Source organism: Lepidochelys olivacea (assembly GCF_965140295.1).
Source record: "Lepidochelys olivacea isolate rLepOli2 genome assembly, chromosome: 3".
Lineage (NCBI taxonomy): Eukaryota > Metazoa > Chordata > Testudines > Cheloniidae > Lepidochelys > Lepidochelys olivacea.
This window is the reverse complement of record NC_140413.1, coordinates 3,879,373-3,904,290: the sequence shown is the minus strand read 5'-3', so window position 1 is coordinate 3,904,290 and position 24,918 is coordinate 3,879,373. Positions and strand designations below refer to the sequence as shown.

Sequence of the window (24,918 nt, the reverse complement as noted above, 5' to 3'; positions counted from 1 at the left end):
CAGGGCAAGTCACATCTGGTCTCAAGGCCTCAGCTTCCCCATCTGCAAAATAATACTTCCCTGCCTCCCAGGGACGTTGTGGGGATTAATGAGCCAGCGTTTGTGCCGTTCTTAGAAAAACATATAAAGCCCCATTGCCAATACCAAACTATCTTTTCCTGGGAATTTGGCACAAATGTTTGGCAGACAGAATGATAGAGTGAAAAGCACCTAGATCCCCCGTAGGTCCCTCAGTAAGTCCTTGGAGTCGCATCCTGTGTGTTCGTGTGTGAGGCAGAGAAACACATTTGATATATATCCAATGTTCATATTCCTGGGTTCATACCGCTTGCTTTGGGACAACTGTAACATCCCTGGAATATATTGTCCCTTAATTGCTGACGCCCTCCGACGGAACTCTGGTGTTCTGGTCCTGTTAATCTGGGCTGCGCAGGAGTGGTTGCGTTGGTGGGGGTATATGATCTACGCAGAATTTTAGACTTGCCTTTTCCCATGCAGTATCCATGGCAACTTCTTAGGACAGAAAGGACAATTTAGCCATGTAAATTCCTTCTAACCCCCCTCTGCTGCAGCTCCAGTGACTGTGTTAAATAGGGGGAGAGGATGAGTTCTCTAAACCAGTGGTTCTCAGCCTTTTCAGACTACAATAGCCCTTTCAGACGTGTGAAGCCCGAGTCCTGGTGCCTCGGGCTGAAGCATGTAACTTAGCATTGCAGGATTCCCTGTGGCGTGGGGCCAGGGCCAGCTCTAGCTTTTTGGCTGCCCCAAGCGGTGAAGGAAAAAAAACAAAAAACCAAACCTGGTTGAGCTGCCGCCAAAGTGCCGCTGAAGAGGAAGAGAGGGACTGCAGGGCCTGCCATCGAATTGCCGCTGAAGACCCAGACATGCCACCCCAGTGACGGACGGAGTGCCACCCCTTTCTATTGGCCACCCCAGGCACCTGCTTCCTTCGCTGGTGCCTGGAGCCGGCCCTGCATGGGGCCACAGGCAACTGCCCTGCTTGCTACCCACTAATGCCAGCCCTGCACTTGCGACCTCCCTAAACCCATCCCACGACCCCCCTGGGGTGAGAAACACTGATCTAGATGAGTTGAAGTACCACCTGGAAGACCTCTGCGTAGCACCAAGGTACACATGCCCCTGATTGAGAGCTGCTGCTCTAAGCACACATCCCATGGCGCTCTGCAGGGGATAAGGCAGTGAGGATGCAAGCCCTGTGAATAACTCCAGACTGAGTAGCTCCTCTCAGACCTGACCACGTAATCACCAGAGCTAGAAAGAGGCTTTCTCCAGGCTGTGAAAGATACTATTTCCTTTGTCAGTCATAGAAATGTGTCACCTGCAATTTTAGACCATTCGCATATGGGGACCAGAGGGAATCGGATGCAGAGCTGTTACAGTAGCATAGTCAGAGCAAGCGGGCTGGGAGCCAGGAGACCTGTTCTCTGCCACTGACTCTCTGGGTGACCTTGGGCAAGTCACGTCCCATCTTTGTGCCTCACTTTCCCCATCTATAAAATGGGATAATGATCAGTGGTGAATGATTTTTTTTAAATGGCTTTTCAAGCAACATGAACTGTTCATGGTGGTCAAATTTTTCCAGCTCTTCACTGAGAAAACAAATCAGTAAAAAATTGTGAGAGTTCTTTTTTTTTTGGGGGGGGGGGGTTTACAAAAACGGGAACGTTTTACTAGAACCAATTTTTATTTTTTATCTGAAAGCATTTTTCGAAAACTAATTTGTTCCCAGGTTTTAGTTCAAATTTTTTTCATAGAAAAACAAACCAAAAAAAGGGGCAGGGATTTTTTTTAACTGGAAAATTTTCTAAATTTCCTTCAGAACATAATTAGCGGTTTTGGACTAGCTCTAATAATGACACTCAGCCGTCTCCCTGAGGAGCTGTGAGCAGATCCCTGAAAAATATAGACAAAACATTTCTTTCAGCTTTTTGGCTACATTTTTCAAGTTTTCGTTTTTATGACAAAACCCCTATGGTCTGATCATAAATGAGGTATTTCCCACAGAAAGTTCCATTTAGATAACAAAATCTATTTTCCTACAAAACTATCATTTTTGGCCAAAATCTTTTCACCGTAGCAATGGGAATTAAGTGAGTGTTTGTGAAATGCTCTGAGGTCTGTTGGTGAGAAGCAAAGTCCTCATCTTTGCATCCTGGTGACTTCTGCATCACGTGATCACTTGCAGTCTCTAAATCATAACTGACTATGCAGCAGCTCAAACAGAAATCAGGGGTGTGATGCATAGAAGCATAGAAGATCAGGGTTGGAAGGGACCTCAGGAGGTCATCTAGTCTAGTCCCCTGCTCAAAGCAGGACCAATCCCCAATTAAATCATCCCAGCCAGGGCTTTGTCAAGCCGGGCCTTAAAAATCTCTAAGGAAGGCGATTCCACCATCTACCTAGGTAATCCATTCCAGTGCTTCACAACCCTCCTAGTGAAAATGTTTTTCCTAATATCCAACCTAAACCTCCCCCACTGCAACTTGAGACCATTACTCCTTGTTCTGTCATCAGCTACCACTGAGAACAGTCTAGATCCATCCTCTCTGGAACCCCCTTTCAGGTAGTTGAAAGCAGCTATCAAATCCCCCCTCATTCTTCTCTTCTGCAGACTAAACAGTCCCAGTTCCCTCAGCCTCTCCTCATAAGTCATGTGTTCCAGTCCCCTAATCATTTTTGTTGCCCTCTGCTGGATGCTTTCCAATTTTTCCACATCCTTCTTGTCGTGTGGGGCCCAAAACTGGACACAATACTCCAGATGAGGCCTCACCAATGTCGAATAGAGGGGAATGATCACGTCCCGCGATCTGCCGGCATTGCCCCTACTTATACAGCCCAAAATGCTCTTAGCCTTCTTGGCAACAAGGGCACACTAGCAGTGACAAAGTGTGACAAAATGACAAAAATGCAGTGACAAAGAAAGGCCAATGTGAGGCCTTTGAGCCTCTCCCCCTGTGGCAGGGAGCCTCTCCCCCTATCCTCCAAGAACTTCAAAAGGCACATCCTCCTTCACGTTACTTTTGGTCCTGCTTTGAGCAGGGGGTGGGACTAGATGACCTCCTGAGGTCCCTTCCAACCCTGAGATTCTCCGATTCTATCATTCTAAACCTGGGGGTACTCAGGGAGGTCATTGGTGAGACCACTACTGGAATAACACATCACATTTTGGTGTCCACATTTTAAACTGGCCATTGAAAAACTCGAAAGGGTACAGAAAAGAGCCACAGAAATAACTGAACGGCTGGAGAAAATGACTTACAGTGAGAGACTTAAGGAGCTCAATCTGTTCAGCTTTTCCAAATAAGATTGAGAGGTAACTTGATTACAGTGTAAACGCACCTTCGAGGGGAGAAATACCAGGTACTAAAGGACTCTTTAATCTAGCAGAGTGAGGCAGAGCAAGAACCAATGGCTGGATGCTGAAGCCAGGCAAATTCAAATGAAAAATAAGGCACCAATTTTTACCAGTGTGGGTGATTAACCATCAGAGCAAACGGCCAAGGGAAATGGTGGATTCTCCAATTTTTTGAATCCAGACTGGCTGCCAGTCTGGAAGAAGCTTTAGCCCTCCGTGTTTCAGGAGCCAAATTAGAGATCAGCGTTACCCAAATGAGCCCCCGGTGTGTGAATTCATGGCTTCATTTACAAGAGCGGTGGGTATCCAAGGCCAGGGGAGGCTTAGCCTCCCCTAACCAGGTTGTGGTCCCCCCCACGCTCCACCCCGAGGCCCCGTCCTCACTCCCCCTCTCCCCTGAAGCTAGCAGGGGCTCAGCTCCAGCCAGCAGTCTGGAGCTCGGGGCTGGGACAGCGAGGGACGGCGCGCAGGCCAGCCGGTGGCCTGGGGCAGCTTGGGCTGGCCCGGGGGTCAGGCAGCTCGGGGGTCAGGCCAGCTGGGCAGCCGGAGTGGTTTGGGCGGCTGCGGGCAGGTATGGGGTGCTGGCAGGTGGGGGGCACGGCCTCGGACAGAAGGGGCGGGCCCAGGGGCTAGCCTCCCCAAAGGTGGGGTTCACCCGCCGTCCATATATTAATAACCTAGTGCAAGTTAACTTAATTGGTTAATAACCTAATGAAAGCATCCTGATTGGTTAATAGCTTAGATCGCTTAATAATTCAATCCCACCGTGTTTTAATATCTTGTGCTGCAAAGAGCTGCCGGAGACACATTAAAGAGCCACTTGCGGCTAGCACGCCTCGGTCTGCGTATCACTGATTTAGCCAAATGCCCTGTGGAGGGCTCAAGGCAGGCGTCACATTACACGGGAGGTCAAGTGAGATGATCTAATGGCCTCTTCTGGCCTCAGTATTTAGGAATAAATCTTCCCTGCGCGCTGGCCTCACTCGCTGAGCGTGTGTTTGGTTTGTGTTCCAGACCAGCGTCTCCATAGAGATCAGGTACCAGGCCATGGATGGCACCGTGGGCACCTGGAATGACGGGGAATTTCTGGAGAGTCCTAACTACCGGTCGGAGGGCGAAGGCCCGTTGGAGACAGAAAGCCTGCTCCCCGGGCACCGGCAGGGCGCGGCCGTGTCTCCTGGCAAATCCAACCCCAGCCTGAAACCGGCAGAGAGGAACTTCAGGAGGTAACATTCCACCCGCGGCACCAACTCGATTCCCAGGCACTGCCCGGTGCGGGCAGACTTCTTGGCATGAGTGTGCATTGGCAATGAGCCCTCCTCAATATGCCTATGGAGGGGGGCCCTGTTTGTCCTTGTTCATAGCGCCACCGTCTTCACGTCACGCTGCAGCGAAGGGAGATAGGTGTACGAGCTAGCGCAGATGCGTCTCACCTCTGCTGGATTTGCATTTCCAGCTGTGTCTCCGCCCCTGTTCATTTTAAACAGGTCGATGCGCAGGTGGGCGTGGGGCGGGACACGGCTGCGGCTGCTTCTCCTCTGCCTTGAAACTCAGGCCAAAAAAAAAAAAAAAAAGGCTGCAAAACACAGGAGAAAATTAGCCGGACAGACTCACTCTGCCTCCCTGGTGGCCGCGCCGCGCTTTCGGAAGCCAAGCACCGCCCCTGAGACTAAGGCCCCGCCCCTTGGAATAAGACACATTGTCCAGTCTGCTTCAGTGCCAGATTTTGCCCATTGAGAGATGGCTCCTGCGAGAGACATGGGTTACAGGCTAATTCCGGGGGGCGGGGGGAACGCAACATTTGTCAACAGATACTGCACTTCTAACCCACCGTAACCGCAGGGCTAAGTAGAAGGGAAACTTGTGGTGATATTAGCTGCCACCAGGTGGTAACTGTTGGCAAATGCAGAGGTCTTACGGCAACCTAGGGATATAACCCCGGTGCTGGGTGCGGTTTCAGGCCGGGAGGAGAAGCAGCGATCAGCAGCTTGCTCGAGGGTGTGATGTTTACACTGCCTGCTCTCTGGGTTTCCAGGTGAGGACCGCAGCGCTGGTGTAAATGTCACGGGGGGTGAGGGCTGTCCCATGCAGACACATGCGCACAGGAGGAGTTCAGTGGCCGTTAGGAGAGCAGCTCCGACCGTTCACTCAGAATTGGTTAGGCATGAATTGGAAATGTCAGTTATTGCTGGGCCCAAGTAGCCGGTGATTTCCTAGAGACCAGTCAGCCCAGTTCCTGGGCCCTGGGGTGGAGCTGAGTGTTAAAGCAAACCAGTTACTGAGGTTTGTAATGTGCCCGGGAGGAGTGGGAAATGCAAATATAATTAAATACAGATGTGGGGAGGATTAGGTGGCTGGCTGTTGGTTAGGCCTCTTCATATTGGATGGGATTGTAATACTTGGTATTTTTATAGCGCCTTGAATCCCAAAGGATCCCACAGCATTTCACAGAGTACGGCACCACTGATATGCAGCCACCTCTGGGGTGGGATCTGGCAGCTGGGTTATAATGCCACTGACATGCAGCCACCTCTGAGGTAGGATCTGGCAGCTGGGTTACAGCATCACTGACATGCAGCCACCTCTGGGGTGGGATCTGGCAGCTGGGTTACAGTGCCACTGACATGCAGCCACCTCTGGAGTGCAATCTGGATTACAGTGCTGTGGATGTGCAGCTACCTCTGGGTGGGATCTGGCAGCTGGGTTACAGCACCACTGACATGCAGCTGTGTCTGGGTTGGGAGCGGCAGCTCAGCTGACAAGTGCACAGCAAAACAGATGCTCATATATCACAGTGAGCTGATGGACATGGTGTAAGCACCTAGCTAGACAGATCAAATTGGGATATTTTGGTCCAGGGTGCAGGGCAAGCTCTTGCACCTTTTATCGTGCACCCTGAGCAGATGGAGCCTTGGTTTTCTGATGAGATCGTAACCCCTTCCCCCGATGACCTGGGCTTTTGGAACAGAAGGATCCAAGTTCTACCCCTGGTAGATACTGTGATGTTCCAGGTAGCGGTTGTATGTGACATAGCGGTAACCATGCAGTTTTCCTGGCCTGTCCCCTCTCATGGATCCTCCACAGGATTTGAACTCAGAACCTGCTATACTACAGCACGGGCTTCTACCACAGAGCTAAAGGAGTAACTCCTCTAATGCACATCAGCAGTCAGCCACTATCCGCTACGAGGCCGTATCACCGGCGAGGGACCCAACACGCTTTATGAGCATGTTACGCTTATAGAGCCGTGGATTTACTTCTTGCTCCTTAGTCTCCCTGAACCGTTCTGCATCAGTGTCAGAAGTTCTTCCTCCTGATGCATGGCCTGTGCTCAGAACAGCTTATCGCTTAGCTGGCCAGCCAGGAAGGAGGAGATGCGTAGGCAGAAGTGCAGTCTGCTTTGGAACGGATTTTGCTCTGTACCCAATCAAATCCCCATGAAGAGTTCGTTTGCTGTTTTGTTTTGCTCTAATTTGACTCCTGCCGACTCCACACCCCTGGGACAGCGGCTCATACAGACCATTACAAAGCATTCAGCACTGTTCACCCCAGTAACTAGATGTCCCAGCCACTTTGGATAGGAGCCAGGCCTATGCACATGGGCGTGAAGATGAAATGACAGTCGAATGTGGGGCTCGTGGTGGGGCACAGGCATGGACACCCAAGTTTGCATGTGTGCGGAGGGACAGGAGGTGGGGAGCACTGCCTGGGTTCACGCATGCATGAACAGGTAGGGGGTGCTCACAAGGGAAGGTTAAAGAGAAGAGACAGAAATAATCCCAGCTAGGTAACCCTGCGTTGGAAGCTGGCAGCAATACCTAGTGCTGGGTGAATAACAGATTTTTCAGTTTGTTGGCATTTCCGAACAATGGAGTGGTGGAGGGAGAATTGTTTCAGGTAGAACAGAAAGGGAAATGTTTCGAAATTTTCAACAAATTGAAAAGTAAAATAAAAATCACTTTGGGTTGAACGAAAGGCTGCATTGGGACTAGGAGCATTTCTTCACATCTGCCATTTTTTTAAAATGAAAAATGAAATGAAATGCCAAAGCCAAAAGTCATTTTGAATGGAAAAATTGACAAGTTTCTGGTTTTTTCGGGACTTTTTTAGAGTTTTTCCAGCTGAAACAGCTCAGCGACATAAACACAAATTGACAAAATGTCTCAAGGTCCCCGAGTTTTGATCCAAACGTTTCACCTGGCTCTGGGGGGGAGGGGGCGGAGCCAAGCCATCCCCAAAGGGAGCCCTGCAGAACCATGCCCAGCTCCTAGCAATGAACCTAGCTGGGCTGGCGGTGATGCCAGAAGCAGGAAGGATGGGAGCTGATTTCCCAGTGACTTAGCGGAGTGAGCAAGGCTGATATGGAGAGAGAAACGGCCTGCCTGGCTTTGGAAACCAGCTGTGGAAATCGCTGATGGAGAATAAAAATGCAAGGCGAGCTAGAAAGAGAAACTAGGGGCCTGCGCCCTTTACGGCCACTTTATGGGGATAAAAGAGAACACAGAGTTCCTCGTTCCCATGACCTGAACCCACCCGCACACAACGGGCACTAAAGGGAACCCTCAGGCTGTCAGTCTCAGCAGAGGCTGGGGCCAAATGGGCCATGGAGAGTGAATTCTCAAGGCAGAGGAAGCTGATGCTGCATCCATGTACAGGGAGGGCTCCTGTTCTCATTCACACCACCAGAAACCTGGAGCGGCTCCACCGACTTCCACTGAGTCGTGCTGAATGTCCAGCAGCGTGGCTGAGACCAGGATCTGCTCCATCCAGCCAGGGAGGAAAAGACCCCTGAGTCCCAGTCGCTCACTGGAGCCAGATGCAGCCAAGCGCCGGGTCCAGGCTCTCTGGAATAACGCCTGGGTGCGGATTGCACCCATGTCACACACCAGCCGAAGGCAAGTTACGCTCAGCCAGAGGGCTCTTCGCAGCCAGAGGGGCTAGGGCCTGATTCTGATCCCACTTGGGCTGGGTGAACGCCTCGGCCTTCAGGTTTACGCTGGCGCATCAGAGCAGGAGCAGGCCCAGGGCGTTTGTCTGAGCTGTCTATTTAGGGAGGTGCTGATCAGTGACTCCCATGTTAAGGTGGACCGGAGAGCTGACCGGACCTGAATAGATTGAAAATAGCTTGGAGGATGGGGGCTTGGGTCACCACTGCGGTACTCCTACCTCACCCCGTGGCAGCTCCAGGGAAACTGTCAAAAAATGGGGTCACCCAGTGTGGACCCAGCCCTGTTCAGGACTGGAGGGAAACAGCTCTCAGACGTCCAAGCTAGGATCTGCTGTCTTGCCTCTCCTCCCATGAGGGCGGGAGGGGGCCTATTCCCTGCTCTATCATATGATGGTTCCTAAGGGCCCTCACTGAATGTGGCACTGTGTAGGGTATAGCCAGAGTGACACAGTACCCGTCCCAGGCGAGACAGACGATAGGCTAGCTTTGCAGTGGCCAATCACGTGCCTTAGAAATAGATCCAGTTTGTAGGATTTAGAGCCGTGTTCTTTTTTGCACAGGCATTTGAAAACCTTTTTTGCTGCAAAGGGCCGGTCGGGCGTCTGCTGTGTAGCTCACAGACCCACCCACACTCTCTGTACTTAGGCTGCCTGGTTTTTCTCTCGAGATTTGTCTCCTACGTGACCACTTAAGGAGGAAATTGTCCTTTCCTCCTAGCAGAATGCTGCGGGAGGGTGCTCCCAGAGGCTCCGAAATGCTCTGGCAAGCAGCTAATTTACTCGGAGAATTGGCCTGTGTCCTGTGGATTTCCAGCCTAATTGAAACCATAGATCAGTTTCCCAGCTCAATACACAGTACATTTTTTGTACAGGGAAGATGCTAACGGATTTCAAAGGGAGCAAGCACCGCTGTTTGTCAAGTGTGCACATTGTGTAACACTACCTGGGGGTTTAGTAGCCTGGATTTTTGATTTATAATCTCTACAAAAGCAGGTTCAAATCCTGGAACAATCAACACCCATTTCCATCCTTCTGGCATAGGTACGCGCAGAGCCATGTAGCTTACAATAGTTCGGCTGTTCAGAGGAGAGCTTCTAAATCAGTGTCCGATTTGCTCCATCTGGACTGTGAAGATACCAGAGAAGGAGCCATGTCCAGGGTCAAAATTTCCCTTCTTTCCTCAGTGTTGTGTATTTTTGCTGGGTGACATTTGGCTCCACCCCAGAGCTGGCTGCATTTTGGGGGCACTGAGTGCACTTGCTCAGGGTGACAGACACTGTGTGCAGTCGATTGGAGTCAGACACAAAATTAACAGCCCAGCTAGTGCCTGAGTCATGGCTGTGGGACTCGGAGGCTAAACTGCACTCTGGTACCCAGTGTTAGCACCATTAGGATGCAGGGCTGCTGACCTGTAGCTGTGTACTGCTATGTAGTCTGCCCTAAAACATCTTTGAGCAGGGGGTTGGACTAGATGACCTCCTGAGGTCCCTTCCAACCCTGATATTCTATGATCAGTGCCCCCTAGCAGAGGGGGAGTCAATCCCTGCTCAGACAGTTCCTAAGTCTCGTACAAAGGCCCCATAAAGTTTGTCTTCAGTTACCCCCATTCAGAGATCACTAAAATGCCCTGCAGTGACCAACCTGCTGTGTGGGCCTTAATGCTCAGAGGGGCGGATGCCTGGGACCCTTCAGGATCAGGCCCCTGCTCTGTGTATGAAACAGGAGTATTTTAGCACCTTCCTGTTTTTTCATGATCACAGCTAATGCAGGAGGTGGGCTGGGCTTTCCCTGGTTTTGTTAAGGGGCGAAGCAATAATGGCAAGTTAGCAAACTACCAACTGTAAGGTGTTCCTGTGGCACTTTCCCCAAGACGGGAGGTGTTAGGCCTGCTGTCCTGAGCAAATTGAATGTGGGTAATTCTATCCTGTCTCCCTTAAATAGCTCTGGCTCTGCAGCATTGCTGCATGCTCACTGCTAACTAGCTGCCACGTGCCACCCCAGAAGTGTCTGCATTTCAATGCTGGTCCCTGTACGCAGAGTCTGAAAAGTCTTTGGGGTCACAGGATGCCACTGCAGCTGCCTGCGTGAATGGGTGAAATCCTAGCGCCGTTGAAATCAGCAGCAAAACTCCCACTGACTTCAGTGGGGCCAGGGTTTCACCCAACGCACTCCCTCGTGGCTGAGCATTGTAATGAGATTTGGGAATTGCGCCCAAGCAAGCAATATCCAGCAGCCGTCCACGCTGAGGGTTTGCAGGCTGTCCCTGCCACGTCCTGGTCCACCTGCTCCCCGGCAACCCAGCGGCTGCATTATTACCAATGTCTCCATCCCCGTCACCCCGTGGGCCTGCTGCCCTCGCTGGCGGAGCTGAGGATTGAACGCAGGAGGCTGACGTGTGCCACGTTGCTGCTCCCAGGTCTGAAGAGGACGACATGTATTATCACAGCGAGGACGAACTCCTGGGCGAGGCAGACACCCTGAGCCAGGGCTCCCTCAACATGAGGTATCGGGCCAGGCCGGGCCTGGGCCGTCAGGTTGCAGTGTGCTGTGGTGTGCATGGTGTGTCCTGTCACAAAGGCCGGGGCTTTCCCCGCTCGCCTGCCCCCCACGTCCAACACCAGTTGCAGACGCAGCCTTGATGGAGCCGCTCTATTCTAACAGGAGTTGAGAGCACGGGGCGGGGGGGTCTCCGGGGCTGTAGATCCGTCCACCCTTCTAACACCGGTCCCAGTGCAACCAGACCAGGGCTGACCAAACGCTCTTCTCAGCTGATGGCTGTGGGGTGGCCTGTGGGAAAGAGCTGGAGGGCTCAGCCGGGCTATTGAGGGGGAGGCCCACTCTCCAGTCACCACCATCAGTGCCCTCAACAAAGCGGCTCAGGGCTGAATGAGTCGCAAGCCTGAACTCCCCGTCTGACGTGGGCAGTCCCGCTGGCTCAGTGGTGGAGCACAGTGGCAAGACAGCATGGGGGGAAGCCTGCCCCCCACGCTGCACCTGGCCTGTGGGTAGAGGGCTGCACGCTCCATGGTATATTCCCTCGGGGGGGACGTACAGGAGAGAGGTTTCCTGGTGTGCTATAGTTCAGATTCTAGCAGCACTCCCAGGTGCAATCCAGTTCGTCTATAGGACCCATCTGTCATAGGATCGCCTCCTCTTTCCCATCCATAGGATGTTTTAAGCTCCATATTTACTCCGTGCTACCATAGCTACATTTGCTGTCTATCTAGGGCAGCGGTTCTGAACCTTTCCAAACTACTGTGCCCCTTTCAGGAGTCAGATTTGTCTTGCGGACCCCCAAGTTTCACCTCACTTCAAAACAACTTTCTTACAAAATCAGACATAAAAACACAAAAGTGTCCCAGCCCACTGCTACTGACAAATGGCTGACTTTCTCATTTTCCCCATATAATTATAAAATACATCGATTGGAATATAAATATGGTACTTACGTGTCAGTGTACAGCATATAGAGCAGTATAAACAAGTCAGTGTCTGTATGAAATGTTAGTTTGTACTGACTTGGCTAGTGCTTTTTATGTAGCGTGTTGTAACACTAGGCAAATATCTCGATGAGCTGATGTACCCCTGGAAGACCTCTGCATACACCAGGTTGAGAACCACTGATCTAAGGTACTTATTGGGCCCCATTAACCTCATATCTGGATGCCTCACAATCTTTAGTGTATGTATCCTCACAGCAGCCCTGTGAGACAGGGCAGGGCTGTTATCCCCATGCTACAGATGAGGAAATGAGGTACAGAGAGGTTAAGTGACTTGCCCAAGGCCACCTAGGGTGACTGGCAAAAGCAAGAGCTTGCACCCTGGTGTCCCAAATACGAGGTGAGAGCCCTAATTCCTTCTTGCACGTCAGGGGTGGCTTATGGTCCTAGATTTAATTTTCATATCTATACTGGAGTAAATCAGGAGTCACTTCACTGAAGTCACAACAGGTTTAGCCCAGTGTAAATGAGAACAGACTCAGGCCCCTGATGTATTACACAGAGTGGGTCAAAATTTTCCCTCCAAACTTTTTTTTTTTTTTGGACAGAAAATTAACTATTTTTTTTCAAGAAATGCCCCTTTTTTATTACTTGTTAACCCCTTTTTTTCCTGGAGCAGGCACCAAAAGAGAGAGAGGTGGTGCTAAGGACTCCTGCCCTGGTAGGGCTGCTGTTTTCCTTGATGGGGCTGTTGGCTGGGGGATAAACCGGACTCCCACAGGGGATGCCCCGGGCCTTTCTGATTCTCTGAGGCTAGCTTGTACTTTCCATCAGAGCATCCTCTGCCCAGGTGGGCTCAGCAGAGCAAATTTGCTTTGATGCCCCCCTCTCTGGCCTCTCAAACGTGGTTTAAAGTGACATCAGCTCATATCTCCAGATCCTTCCATGTCCTAGCAGGTTTATTAGCTGCAGCTCCCAGTCATGGACCTGATCCAAAGCCCACTAAGAGAGTGGGGAAAATCACTCTTGACTCTGTGGCTTTGGCTCAAGCCTTTAGTTTTGCCTGCAAATCATTCAAAAGCCACTTATCACTTGTCCCAGTGGGAAGACGTGACATTCGTCCGCTGATTTTTCTGTCCCATGGGGGGGGGAATAAACAGACCCCGAAAGGAAAAGAATTTATAAATCGCTCCACGTGTCCCCCAAGTTCTTGTCCAGTCAAGGGCCGTCCTATCTCCTAGGGTCACTTTCCCAGCGCGCATGTTCCGCCCTGTTAGCTGCATGGATCAAGTCAGAACTGATTCACACCTGCTCCATGCATGGTCTGGGCTCACGCACTGCTGTCAATTGGCTGGAGTCGGCCCCATATGGTAACATCCAGAGTAAGCCGTTCGTTGGGGAAGGGGAAGACAAGTCGTTTATAGGCAGGGCTCTGCTGCTCACTCGGGGATGTGTCGGGATCAGTTTGCACCCTGGGCGAACCATAAGGGAGGCCTGGCCCCAGTCGGACATTCCAGATAGACGGGTCCAGCAATGAAGCTTGGTGACAGCCCGTTAACTGGATGTCAGCCAAGAAGGCAAGCTGAGACGCAGATTCTGGGGAGAGGGAGGATGGGCGGCAGTTAGGGTGCTAACCTACAGCTTACACCCCGGGGGTTCGAGGCCCTGTCCTGCCAGACTCCCTTTGTAAGTCTCTGTGCCCCAGTTTCCCAGCTGTACAATGGGGATCATAGCACTGCCCTGTGTCACGGCGGGGCTGTGGGGATGAATACATTAAAGACTGTGAGATGCTCAGGTACTGTGATAAGCACCTTAGACAGGAAGCCCAGGACAATGGCTTATGCTAAGGGTACATATCTAGCTCCATCAGCAGATCTTACGGCAGAAATTAAGTGGTTTGTTTCCGAGTGGCTTGTTCCTTCCCTCTCTCCTGGCTGGGCAGGGGGCATGGGGGCTCAGTGCTTTGACTAGCTCTGTCCAGTGTAAATGTGCGTGTAGACCGGCAGACATCCCTCTCGGAATTGGTTAGAGATATCTGTTGGCTCCTACGGGCGGCTCTCTCTGTATGGAAGGTAGCAGTAGTAAGCTGTTATCCTGCAGTGGGCCAGCCCATACAGGGGGACATGATACATGCACACCCTTTGCCAGCATGTTACCTGGAGACCAGTCTTTGGCTGAAGCATCACGCCAGCTAAAAGCAAGCCAAGTGCACGCCTTGGCAGGACGAATACAGCCCCACGAAGGAGAGATATGAGCCTGCATGGCGGCCTGTCTATCCCTTTGCAAAGCAGTGCCAGAAGGTGCTGCATAATTGTTCACCAAATCCCTCCCTGCCGGGAAAGGGCCTCTTCGCCATCAGTACCTTGAGCTCTGACATAGAATCATAGAAGATTAGGGTTGGAAGAGACCTCAGGAGGTCATGTAGTCCCACCCCTTGCTCAAAGCAGGACCAACCCCAACTAAATCATCCCAGCCAGGGCTTTGTCAAGCCGGGCCTTAAAAACCTCTAAGGATGGAGATTCCACCCCCTCCCTAGGGAACCCAGTCCAGTGCTTCACCACTCTCCTAGTGAAATAGTGTTTCCTCATTTCCAGCATAAACTTCCCCCACTGCAACTTGAGACCATTGATCCTTGTTCTGTCATCTGCCACCACTGAGAACAGTCTAAATCCATCTTCTTTGGAACCCCCTTTCAGGTAGTTGAAAGCAGCTATCAAATCCCCCCTCATTCTTCTCTTCCGCAGCCTAAACAATCCCAGTTCCCTCGGCCTCTCCTCATAAGTCATGTGTTCGAGACCCTGATCATTTTCGTTGCCCTTCGCTGGACTCTCTCCAGTTTGTCCACATCCTTTCTGTAGTGGGGGGCCCAAAACTGGATGCAATACCCCAGATGTGGCCTCACCAGTGCCAAATAGAGAGGAATAATCACTTCCCTCGATCTGCTGACAATGCTCCTACTAATGCAGCCCAAAATGCCATTAGGCTTCTTGGCAACAAGGGCACACTGCTGACTCATATCCAGCTTCTCGTCCACTGTAATCCCCAGGTCCTTTTCTGCAGACATCTGCGCTCCATGAGGACAAGCCGGGATTCATACCAAGGCTGTGCAGGAGTCTCTCACCCCTCCCAGCCCCATCACTATCTCCTACCTCTGGTCCTGGGAGTCAGAATTAAATAATCCATCAAGGAAATAGACAGAAGGGGCTGCAGGCATCTCCAACGCTCGGAAGTTGGTTCTCCATCACTAATGACTCAGAGACAAATGGCATATTGAAAAACAAGGCTCCAGGCAATAAGCCTGAACGAGCCAATTCATTTCAGAGACACTGCTGTCTCAGTGCAAAACCGTGCTGCATTTAGTTCTCAATACACAGAAGCCCGGGGTTGTCATTACCGCTTGTGGCAGTGAGTTCCACAGGCTCGGACCAGCCCCTGTGGAAGTTCCTGTCTCCTGCCCTCGGAAGCCTCCCCCTAGTGGTTGGCAGGTTCAGTGTCCCAGGGAAGGGAGCTGTTGGAGAAGGTCCTGGTGGTGGAGGGAAAGGCATCTCCTGGGTAGCACAAGCCGAGCCTGTGAAGGGCTTCGGATGTTAGAGCAGAGACCTGCCGGGCCCAAGGGCTGCTGCCTTCTGTTCTGTTCTGTGTTGGCTTCTACACCACACCCATGACCACAGTATCCGAGTGCAGGGATGGTGGAGCCTTCCCAAAAGCCTTCCCACCCCCTCCATGGTCCTGCCCCTTCCACCTGAGGCACCCACCTCCGGCCCAGCTGAAGCCGGAGTGGGCCAGGAGCCATGAATCCCCCACCTGCCTGGGGTGGGGGAGCCAAGAGCAGCCCCCGGCCTGTGTCCCCACCCAGCAGGCCCCACGCCCAGGGCAAGAGGGTTCATGGCTCCCCACAGCTGCCCATGCAGCTCTTACCCTGACCCAGCTCTGGCCAGGGGACGGGGCCTTGGAGCCACAGCCCGGCCATGCTAAGAGCCACGCGGGCAGCTGTGAGGAGCTGCAGACCCTCCACCACCATGGGTGGGGGGCTCAGGGAGCAGGGACATGGGTCAGGGGCTGCTCTCGGCCCCCTCCCACCCAGGCAGATGGAGGGTCCGTGGAGCCGGTGGTGCTTCAGCTGCCGGCCTGGTCGAGGGGGGCAGGAGGGGCCATGGTGAAAAGTGGACAGGACAGGACTCTTGTCAGGTAATGACAAAAAAAACGGAGAGAGCGAGAACACAGCCACCCTGCGTGTGACTCCAAGGACGGCACATTTGCTAGGGGTTGTTCCCACACTGCCGGGGCCCCAGAGACAGAGGGGTGACCCGGATGACTTACTATAGCACTCGTCAGTGTGGTGACCTGCCTCCACCAGGTGGCTCTTGGACCACTTGTCTCCAAAGCACTGGTGCATTTTACCTGAAACTCCTTCGGCCAAGCTAGTGCCGGCCGCGCTGGCGTCTGCGGCTAGCCGGGGGGGCGGGGGCATAAGGGGTCTCTTTCTTCCTGCCCTCAAGCTGCCCAGGGCAGTCCATCCCTGAGTATTATGGCTTAGCTCTCCAGCCAGGGCAACCACCCCACCAGGGGCAGATGGACCTAGAAGAGCGACCCTGCACTGGCTGTCAGACCCTTCTGTCACTAGAGCAAAGAGACCACCGTGGAGGCCCTGGGGCCTGGATTCTGTTCCCAGCTCTGCCACTGGTCTGTTGTGTCCCCTTGGGCAAATCACCGCCGTGCCCCATGCCTCAGTTTCCCCATCTGTCGCATTACACTCGGTGTGCAGAGAAGTGTGAGCTCTAGCGGTGAAAAGTGCCAAGCATTGGTATTAAACCTGTTATTGCTTTTGACAAATAGGGAGGAACTGGTTCATGATTCTAAGGAATGAAAGGTGGGAGAACAGCACAATAAAGACAATGGGTTTCAAGCAGCCAGACTTTAGCAAACTCAGGAAGTTGGTAGGTAAGATCCCATGGGAAGCAACTCTAAGGAGAAAAACAATAGAAGACAGCTGTCAGTTTTTCAGAGAGACATTATTAGGGGCGCAAGAGCAAACTATCCCACTACGTAGGAAAGACAGGAAGTCTGGCAAGAGACCACCCTGGCTTAACCAGGAGATCTTCAATGATCTAAAACTCAAAAAAGTGTGCTACAAAAAGTGGAATCTCGGTCAAATTACAAAGGATGAATATAAACAAACAACACAAGTACGTAGGGACAAAATTAGAAAGGCCAAGGCACAAAACAAGATCATACTAGCTAGAGACAAAAAGGATAACAAGAAAACATTCTACAAATACAGTCGAAGCAAGAGGAAGACCAAGACAGGGTAGGCCCATTACTCAATGAGGGGAAAAAAACAATAACAGAAAATGTGGAAATGGCAGAGCTGCTTAATGACCACTTTGTTTCAGTTTTCACCAAGAAAGTTGGTGGTGATTGGATGTTTAACATAGTGAATACCAGTGAAAATGACATAGGATCAGAGGCTAAAATAGGAAAAGAACAAGTTAAAAATTACTTTGATAAGATAGATGTCTTCAAGTCACCAGGGCCTGATGAAATGCATCCTAGAATACTCAAGGAGCTGACTGAGGAGATATCTGAGCCATTAGCGATTATCTTTGAAAAGTCATGGAAGATGGGAGAGATTCCAGAAGACTAGAAAAGGGCAAATAGAGTGCCCATCTATAAAAAGGAAAATAAGGACAACCCCGGGAATTACAGACCAGTCAGCTTAACTTCTGTACCCAGAAAGATAATGGAGCAAATAATTAAGCAATCAATTTGCAAACATCTTGAAGATAATAAGATGGTAAGTAACAGTCAGCATGGATTTGTTAAGAACAAATCATGTCAAACCAATCTGATAGTTTTCTTTGACAGGGTAACAAGCCTTGTGGATAGGGGGCAAGCGGTAGATGTGGTATATCTTGACTTTAGTAAAGCTTTTGATGCTGTCTCGCATGACCTTCTCATAAACAAACTAGGGAAATGCAGCCTAGATGGAGCTACTGTAAGGCGGGTGCAAAACTGGTTTGAAAACCGTTCCCAGAGAGTAGTTATCAGTGGTCCAGAGTCATACTGGAAGGGCATAATGAGTGGGGTCCTGCAGGGGGATCAGTTCTAGGTCTAGTTCTGTTCAATATAATTCATCAATGGTTTAGATAATGGACTAGAGAATGCATTTATTAAGTTTGCGGATGATACCAAGCTGGGAGGAGTTGCAAGTACTTTGGAGGATAGGATTAAAATTCAAAATGATCTGGACAAACTGGAGAAATTGTCTGAAGTAAATAGGATGAAATTCAATAAGGACAAATGCAAAGTGCTCCTTCCTCAGTGGAGTAATCAGTTGCACACATACTGAATGGGAAATGACTGCCTAGGAAGGAGTACTGTGGAACGGGATCAGGTGTCAGAGTGGATCACAAGCTAAATATGAGTCATCGGTGTAACGCCATTGAAAAAAGTGAACATCATTCTGGGATGTATTAGCAGGAGTGTTGTAAGCAAGACACAAGTAGTAATTTGTCCCAGAAACACTTACTCGCGTACTTTACTAAGCTCCTAGGGAGACTCACTGGAGTCAATGGGACTGGCTCACGTGGTACAAGTTAAGCCGGAGCATGAACGCTTTTGGTTTGCAAACTCTGGTAGCGTCTTTATTTGATTTGCAGTGTTTTCCTTTGCTTTGGGAGGGGCTGAGCGCACTTTCAGATGCCTGAAAAATAATGACGAATATTCCTGAGGATCAGGGCCCCACAACGGCGTTCTCAGCTGGGTGGGCCCGAGCCAGATTTACCCGGGTGTAACCGGGAGCAGACTCACCGGCAGCGCCCCCTGCTGGTCATCTCCAGGAATTAGCTCACCAGCCTCCGGAGCGCCCTTTTCAGGCCGGTGTCTCGCCTTGCTGCTGGCTCCCGTGTCCCTTCCGGGACCGCAGTGCCCCTTTCACTGGGTGTTGGCCCCTGGGCAGGGAACCCGCCCCATCCCTACCTTGCCTCAGTCATAGGCTCCTGCCAGTCACCAGCTAGCCCACGCGCCCTGGGGCAGACTGCAGTATGAGCCACTCATCACAGGCAAGGTTGAGTTTGGACCTGCTGCCTCTGCCTACCTGTGGCTGCCCCTGCAACCCCCATACCTAATAGGCCTTCCCAGGCCTGCAGCCTGGGTCTTTCCTAGGCCAGAGCTTCCTTGACCTTTCCCCAGCCCTGCTCCAATCTAGGTGTCCTGCTCGGCACCTTGCAGCCAGGCCCTTCTCCCTTTACAGGCAGAGGGACAGTACTCTTCTGCTCCTGGCTTCTATAAGGTCTGTTTGGGGCGTGGCCCCCAGCTGCGGCTGCTCTACCAATCAGCCCAGCTCTTCCCCTGCCCCAGCCCTCTCCCAGGGCTGTCTTAAACCCCTCTGGGCCCGAGCGGGTGTCCACCCCGCTACACAGGGATTCTCTCTTTCTTGGGCTCACAGCCCCTGTCCAGATGTCATCGCCATTTGGCATATGTTTTCTCCAGAATGCACCGCAGGGCTGGGTGCAAAGCTCTGGGAAGAAGCAGAAAGTTTTTTGGGGGGAGCCAATATGCATGGAGTTCTTTCCCTATCTCTGTGTGTTATGTTCATGGTCCTTTCCCAGTCAAATGCGTGTCCCCCTTTAACAATGCTTATAAAAGAGAGAGACCCTCTGTGACTAACTCTTTTCCATTGTATTTTTGATACATCTCTAACGCCCCAGCCTGGGAGAAGATGCCGAAGAGGAGAATTCTGGGTAAATAGCTGTGCAACCTCCTAGACTGTCTAACGTGTAGGCCCAGCTCCCTTGAGCAGTGTCCCAGCCATGCTGAGAGTGACGGCATCAAAGCCTCTCTCTCTCTCGGGCTCCTTATTTAAGACAGAGCCAGAATGTCAGAGCAGCGAGTGGGCTGCCGGCGAGCACAAAACAAGAGACCAAAAAGCATAACCTGATAGCTGTTTGCCTTTAAAAATTCATGGGGGGCACGGAGCTCTGTAACCGACTGCAATCTGGTCGGAGTGAATTATTGATGCTTCCCTTTCTTTGGCTTTGCTGATGCAGCCAAGTTGTGCCCGGCTGCTTGGTGAGCTCGGTCCGTTGCTAATGAGCTCAGTGGGCCGGTTGCTTCCGAGCCAGGGACCCGAGTGTGAACCCTTTAAGCCAACGCACAGGAAGGAGGCTGAATGATACGGGTTGCTGAGCCCCGGCCACAGATTCTTGCAGCGATTTGGGACCATTTAATGAGTCCCCTGGGTGTGTCTGTCAATATTTATATCTGGATTTAGAGCCCCTGGATTCATTCGTTCATTTATAGGCTTGAGCGACACCTTCTGAGATAAACAGAACCTGGTTTCTCAATGCAGCCTCTTTCTCTGGGGGCACAGGTTTGCATTCATAATTTCAGGCACACCTGGGGAGCATCTCCATTTCATTCCCTGGCGTGCTCACACACCACCTCCTTGTGCTCAGTTGCAAAGGCAAACATTGTCAGCCAAATGAATTGCTCACAGTCTAGGCATCCAGCAGGCCACCAGGTGCATGCAGAGACTGTAGAAGAACAGGAACAGAGAGGATGTTTGATATGAATGAACCACGATGCAATCCAATGTTCTGAGTGTTGCAGTCTGGTCTTGGGAGGAGAGGAGTTGCAGATGGGAAGGACTGAACTGGGGCATACAGTCCACCCCCATCCAGGCCAGGGCATAACTGTTCCCCGCAATCTCTTCTGCAGGGATTGGTCTCAAATGATTGAGCAAGAATCCTGTTCAGCCATGGCCTGGGAGGTGTCACGGCATATGGAATCACTGTCCATCTTACACAGGAGGCATTTATTAAAGAAACAGCTACAAACTATTGACACAAATAGGCCAACTTATACACAGCTTAAGTCCCAGCTTTGTCTGTGTTGTTAACCACAAACCACACTCTGCCTATAACTCTGTAGAGCACACAGAGCTATCTAGTGGCTGGGTAATATAATTACAAGTAAACGTATCATTACAAGGCACAACATTATAGATTGTCTTGCTAAGAGCAGATCTGATCTGGCAAGGGCAGATCCGATTGGATCAGGCCCAGTGATGTGTCCTAGGGATAATGGTTTTCTTGCTGTTGGTGGGATGCTTTTAAATCTGACAATGTGATGTTATTTCTCTCCCCCACCCCCCTTTCTGCACCTAACTCAGCAAAATGTCTGAAATGAGGAATAAACTCAATGACGGACACAAGTCAGTAGCAAGGTACCACTATCCTGGGTCTGGAGGGAGGCTGTGTACAGTATTGGAGGAGGGTTTTCTCTCTGACCCCACCCATCTTCTTATGCCTGTGTTGTTCTGGGTTGCTCCCACACACCACCTGTTCCACACCCCCATGATCCTGTGAACCCGTATGACTCTGCATAGAAATACACTCAGGGTCTCAGTAAATCTGATTACCACCTGGCTTATCTGCTCGGCAGCCCCTGTGCAACGAGCTGGTATCCACTTCCCCTGTGTATCTGGTCTCAGAGTCACCACCTTAGTCCCCCTGCAGAGGCCCCAGGACTGAATGGAACTAGAGATTGGACTATCCCAGGGCAGTGCTCTACATGTGAATCCAGTGCCTTATTCAGCAGCAGGAAAATCACAGACGCGGGGGGACGGGACAGAGGCACAAACCCTCTTTTTAGAGAATTTCTGTTCCGTGGGAAATTCCGACATCTCAAAACATTTTTTCATTTTGAATCGAACAAGTAGATACTACAAAATTTCCCGTGAAATGAAAATTTGGAACCATTTTGATTTGGAACCACTGAAATGTTTTGGTCTGTCTTCATTGTTTTGATTTATTTTGTTTCATCTCTTATATTCTATAGCATTAAATAGATTATAGATATAATTAACACAACAAATCCTGTCTCTTGGCAGGGGTTAGACCAGATGACCTTTGCGGTCCCTTCTAACCCTATGGTTCTAGGATTTTACTGATATATAAATATTTTAATACAATAGAAACATCTAACCAAAATTAATTGAAACAATGAAGCCGACAGTAAACATTTGTACTTTATCAAAACAAAATGTTTTGACGTCAGTGAAACGGAACGAGAAGGGCGAAATGATTCATTTCAACTCTTTGCTGTCCAAAATTCCTTTGAAATTGACACGTTGCTGGGAAAGATTTTGCATTCAGGGAAACTGAATTTCACAACGGAAAACACTTCCCACCAGTGACATCTCTTTCCTTTGCGAATGCAGCAGGGAGGGAGAGCTCCCCTGTACGCCGGAGGGCAGAGAGGAGATTTTCTCCTTGGGTGTCTGTGGACCCGAGCTCCTCAGAACCAACCCACCTGGGTCCCAGCAGATGTACCCACACCCCTCGCTCAGCACTCCCTGCATTGGGCATGCCGAGCGGTGCTGACGGGCTCCTGAGGGCTTTGCAGACTTGCACCTCCAGGCCCTGCAGTGCAGGGGCTGGGGGTTACACAGGAGAGGGAGGGGAGAGGCCTGCACTTGGCAAGCCATCGGGGGTGACAGGCTGAGATATGGGGGCCAATGCGGCACCAGTGAGCTGGGAGGAGGTTCCCCCAGGCAGTGATGGAGTCTCAGGCTAATGGGAGCTCTGGGCAGGCGTCTGGCTCCCCAACAGGGGGCTCTGAGCTGCTCTCAGTACATCCCACCCCGAGCAGGGAGCCATCCTGTTGGAGTTCATTGCAGCCCCCAGGCCTCTTCCCCTCTCCTTGTGGGTGCTCGAGGGCGGATGGCGCAGGGGAAGGATGCGGAGGGCTGGGGTTGGCCTTGCTCTTCCCTGGCACTCACACCGTCGATGGTGTTTCTCCTGACCAGCGACGCGCACAGGGACCCCAGGTATCGGGCACGAGGCCTCCCTCGCCACGGCACGTGCATGGCAGGTGGTGTGTGTGCTGGGCTGTCAGCCCCGGCGTGGCACGTGGCATGGCGTGACTTTGGAAAAGCCTGCACGGAGCACTGCTTCCCCTCCCGCCATGCGACCAAAGGGGGAGGGGCTTCCTTCCACTCCTTCCCTTCCCCCCACCTCAGCGGGGACGGGGCTTCCAGTTGCTCCTCTCCCCCAGTCTCTTGAATGGGGGCAGGGAGCAGGGCTTCCTTCCACTCATTCCCTTTTCCCCACTTGCCCTGGGGGTGTGGGGCTTCCATGCATACCCACCTATCTGTCTGTCTGCCTGCCTGCCACACCCCTCCCCACTGTATCTGGGCCCTGCCGTCTCTCCGCCTTGCTCTCTGTCCCGGTGCCCTGGCCTGCTTCGTGGACGGCAGCATGCCATTGCAGTGAGGTTTTGCTGTGGTTTGCTGTGGTTTGCTTGGCGCATGAGCTCGGGGGGCGGGGGCGGGGCGAGCTCTGTGTTCTTGCCGCCGAGCGGCTTGTGTCTGAATCGACTGATCTTTGTGATTTCAGAGCTAAGGGGAGAGAGAAAAGGCACCTCGTTATGCCATTCAGGTACCCTGACCCTACCCGCCCCCATCACCCTGCTAGCGGGGGTCGGTACTCCCTCCCCAGCCTCAGCTGTTAGCCCTCAGTAGCCGGGCTGCCGCTGGTCTCTCTTCCCCACGTTTCTGATTGGCTTGAAACCCTTTTCCTTCTGGATAAGAAGGGCCAGAGTACGTGGTCTTTGTGAGGCCAGAATCTGTGGTCCTGAGCGGGCCCCAGTGAGCCCATCTTCTGGGGCTGGATCCAGGCTCACAGTTGGCACGTGGAGGATAACAGATCAGACCCAAGCCCCCTGGGTTCTCTTGTGCCTTGCTCCTGGTTCGACGGTGTGGGACAGCCCCAGGCGTGGAATCGACACTGGGCACCGCCAAGGACCACAGGTGCTGGCCCCGCACAGAGAACGTTGGCCGACGGCAGGGAAGAATTGAGCGGGGCAGTCAGACCCTGCCCCGGGTTCCGATGTCACCCATGCAGTCACGGAGCTCCAGCCTGCCCTCTCAGCAGGCCACCACGCTGGGTCACTGCCAGCCTCCCGCCCAGCTGAGCGTGCTCTATAAGCCACAGTATCTAGCACATACAGCAGCAGGGGAGAGGCCGCGGCCTGGCACAGTGGGGGTCTGAGTCTGGTAAAGGGGTGCAATGGCCTGGAAAGGTTGAATACAACTGTTGTAGCCTACTGCTTCATGCCTCCGCAGGACAGCCCCTCTCCTGGCTTCCCTGCAGGGTGTCTCCCCTAGCTCTTCAGAAGTAAAAGCGTGTAACGCTACCACTTGAGCTAAAGGAGAAACTCCATTCGCTGGCAGCAGCCGTAGGTTGTTATCCACTAGAGGAACTGGCCGCTAGAGGGGGACAAGGCACACTTAAATTCGCTCATGTTCACCCATGTGCATGTGTGCGGGCAGGTACACACACACCTGGATGGAGAGAAATGAATCAGACTTAATATGTGGGGATTTAACTGGCTCCTTCCTGTCTACCGGACTAGGGCTGCTGATCGGTGACCACAACAAAACTATGAACATTTAACCCTTTGAGTATTAAAAGCAAATGCGACTGATTACGTTTCACCTTGTAAGGCCCAGAATGCAAGCCCTTTAGCGTGGGTGTGTATATATATGGCATATATGCATATGTCTGAGTTGCCATCTTTTGGCATGTGTATGTATATATGTTAGTTTTTGTGTTCTCTTCTCTGTCTGGTTATTGGCTGATGAGTACATGTATAAATATATATACACACACGCATAGATGCAAAGCTGCTAGTGAGCCATTTATTATAGATGCTTATTTCATGCCTGAGGCTACTTTGATTTCTTCCTCAGCACCAGTACGAGCTGCTGCTTCTTTCAGTATGGTTTTTGTAGCTTAAGGGCCCGATCCATAGCCCACGGAAGTCACGGGAAAGACTCTCATGAGCTTTGGCTCCAGTCTAAACTCCCCTGGTGGTGTCTTAATTTGACTTAATGAAAATACATAGGGTCAAATTCCCGGCTGGTGTGAGTGGGGGAGGCCCTGCTGGTGTCAATGGGCAGGTAGGGGAATCTCTCCCGTTGTCCGTCCTTCCACTGGGGTTCAAGTACAAAGAGCCTAATGTTGGTTGGAGGCAGTGGGAGGAACAGTAGTTCTGCTAGGCGGCGAGGGTGCAGGGAGGAGGCCGGGTAGCCCAGAGGGGTGTGAAACGCCCCCTTGTGGAGTAGGTGAGTCAAATCTGGACATTCTGCAA

General features: G+C 51.7%; 1 protein-coding gene across 1 annotated transcript in view; it reads left to right on the top strand.

Annotated features, from left to right (window-relative positions):
- OTOF (otoferlin) overlaps positions 1-24,918 on the top strand; it is a 204,454-nt gene that overhangs the window by 105,967 nt on the left and 73,569 nt on the right. Inside the window, exon 5 of the mRNA XM_084622582.1 lies at positions 4,391-4,602. Within this exon, the coding sequence (XP_084478708.1) occupies positions 4,391-4,602 (212 nt within the window). The remainder of the gene's footprint in view (positions 1-4,390; positions 4,603-24,918) is intronic.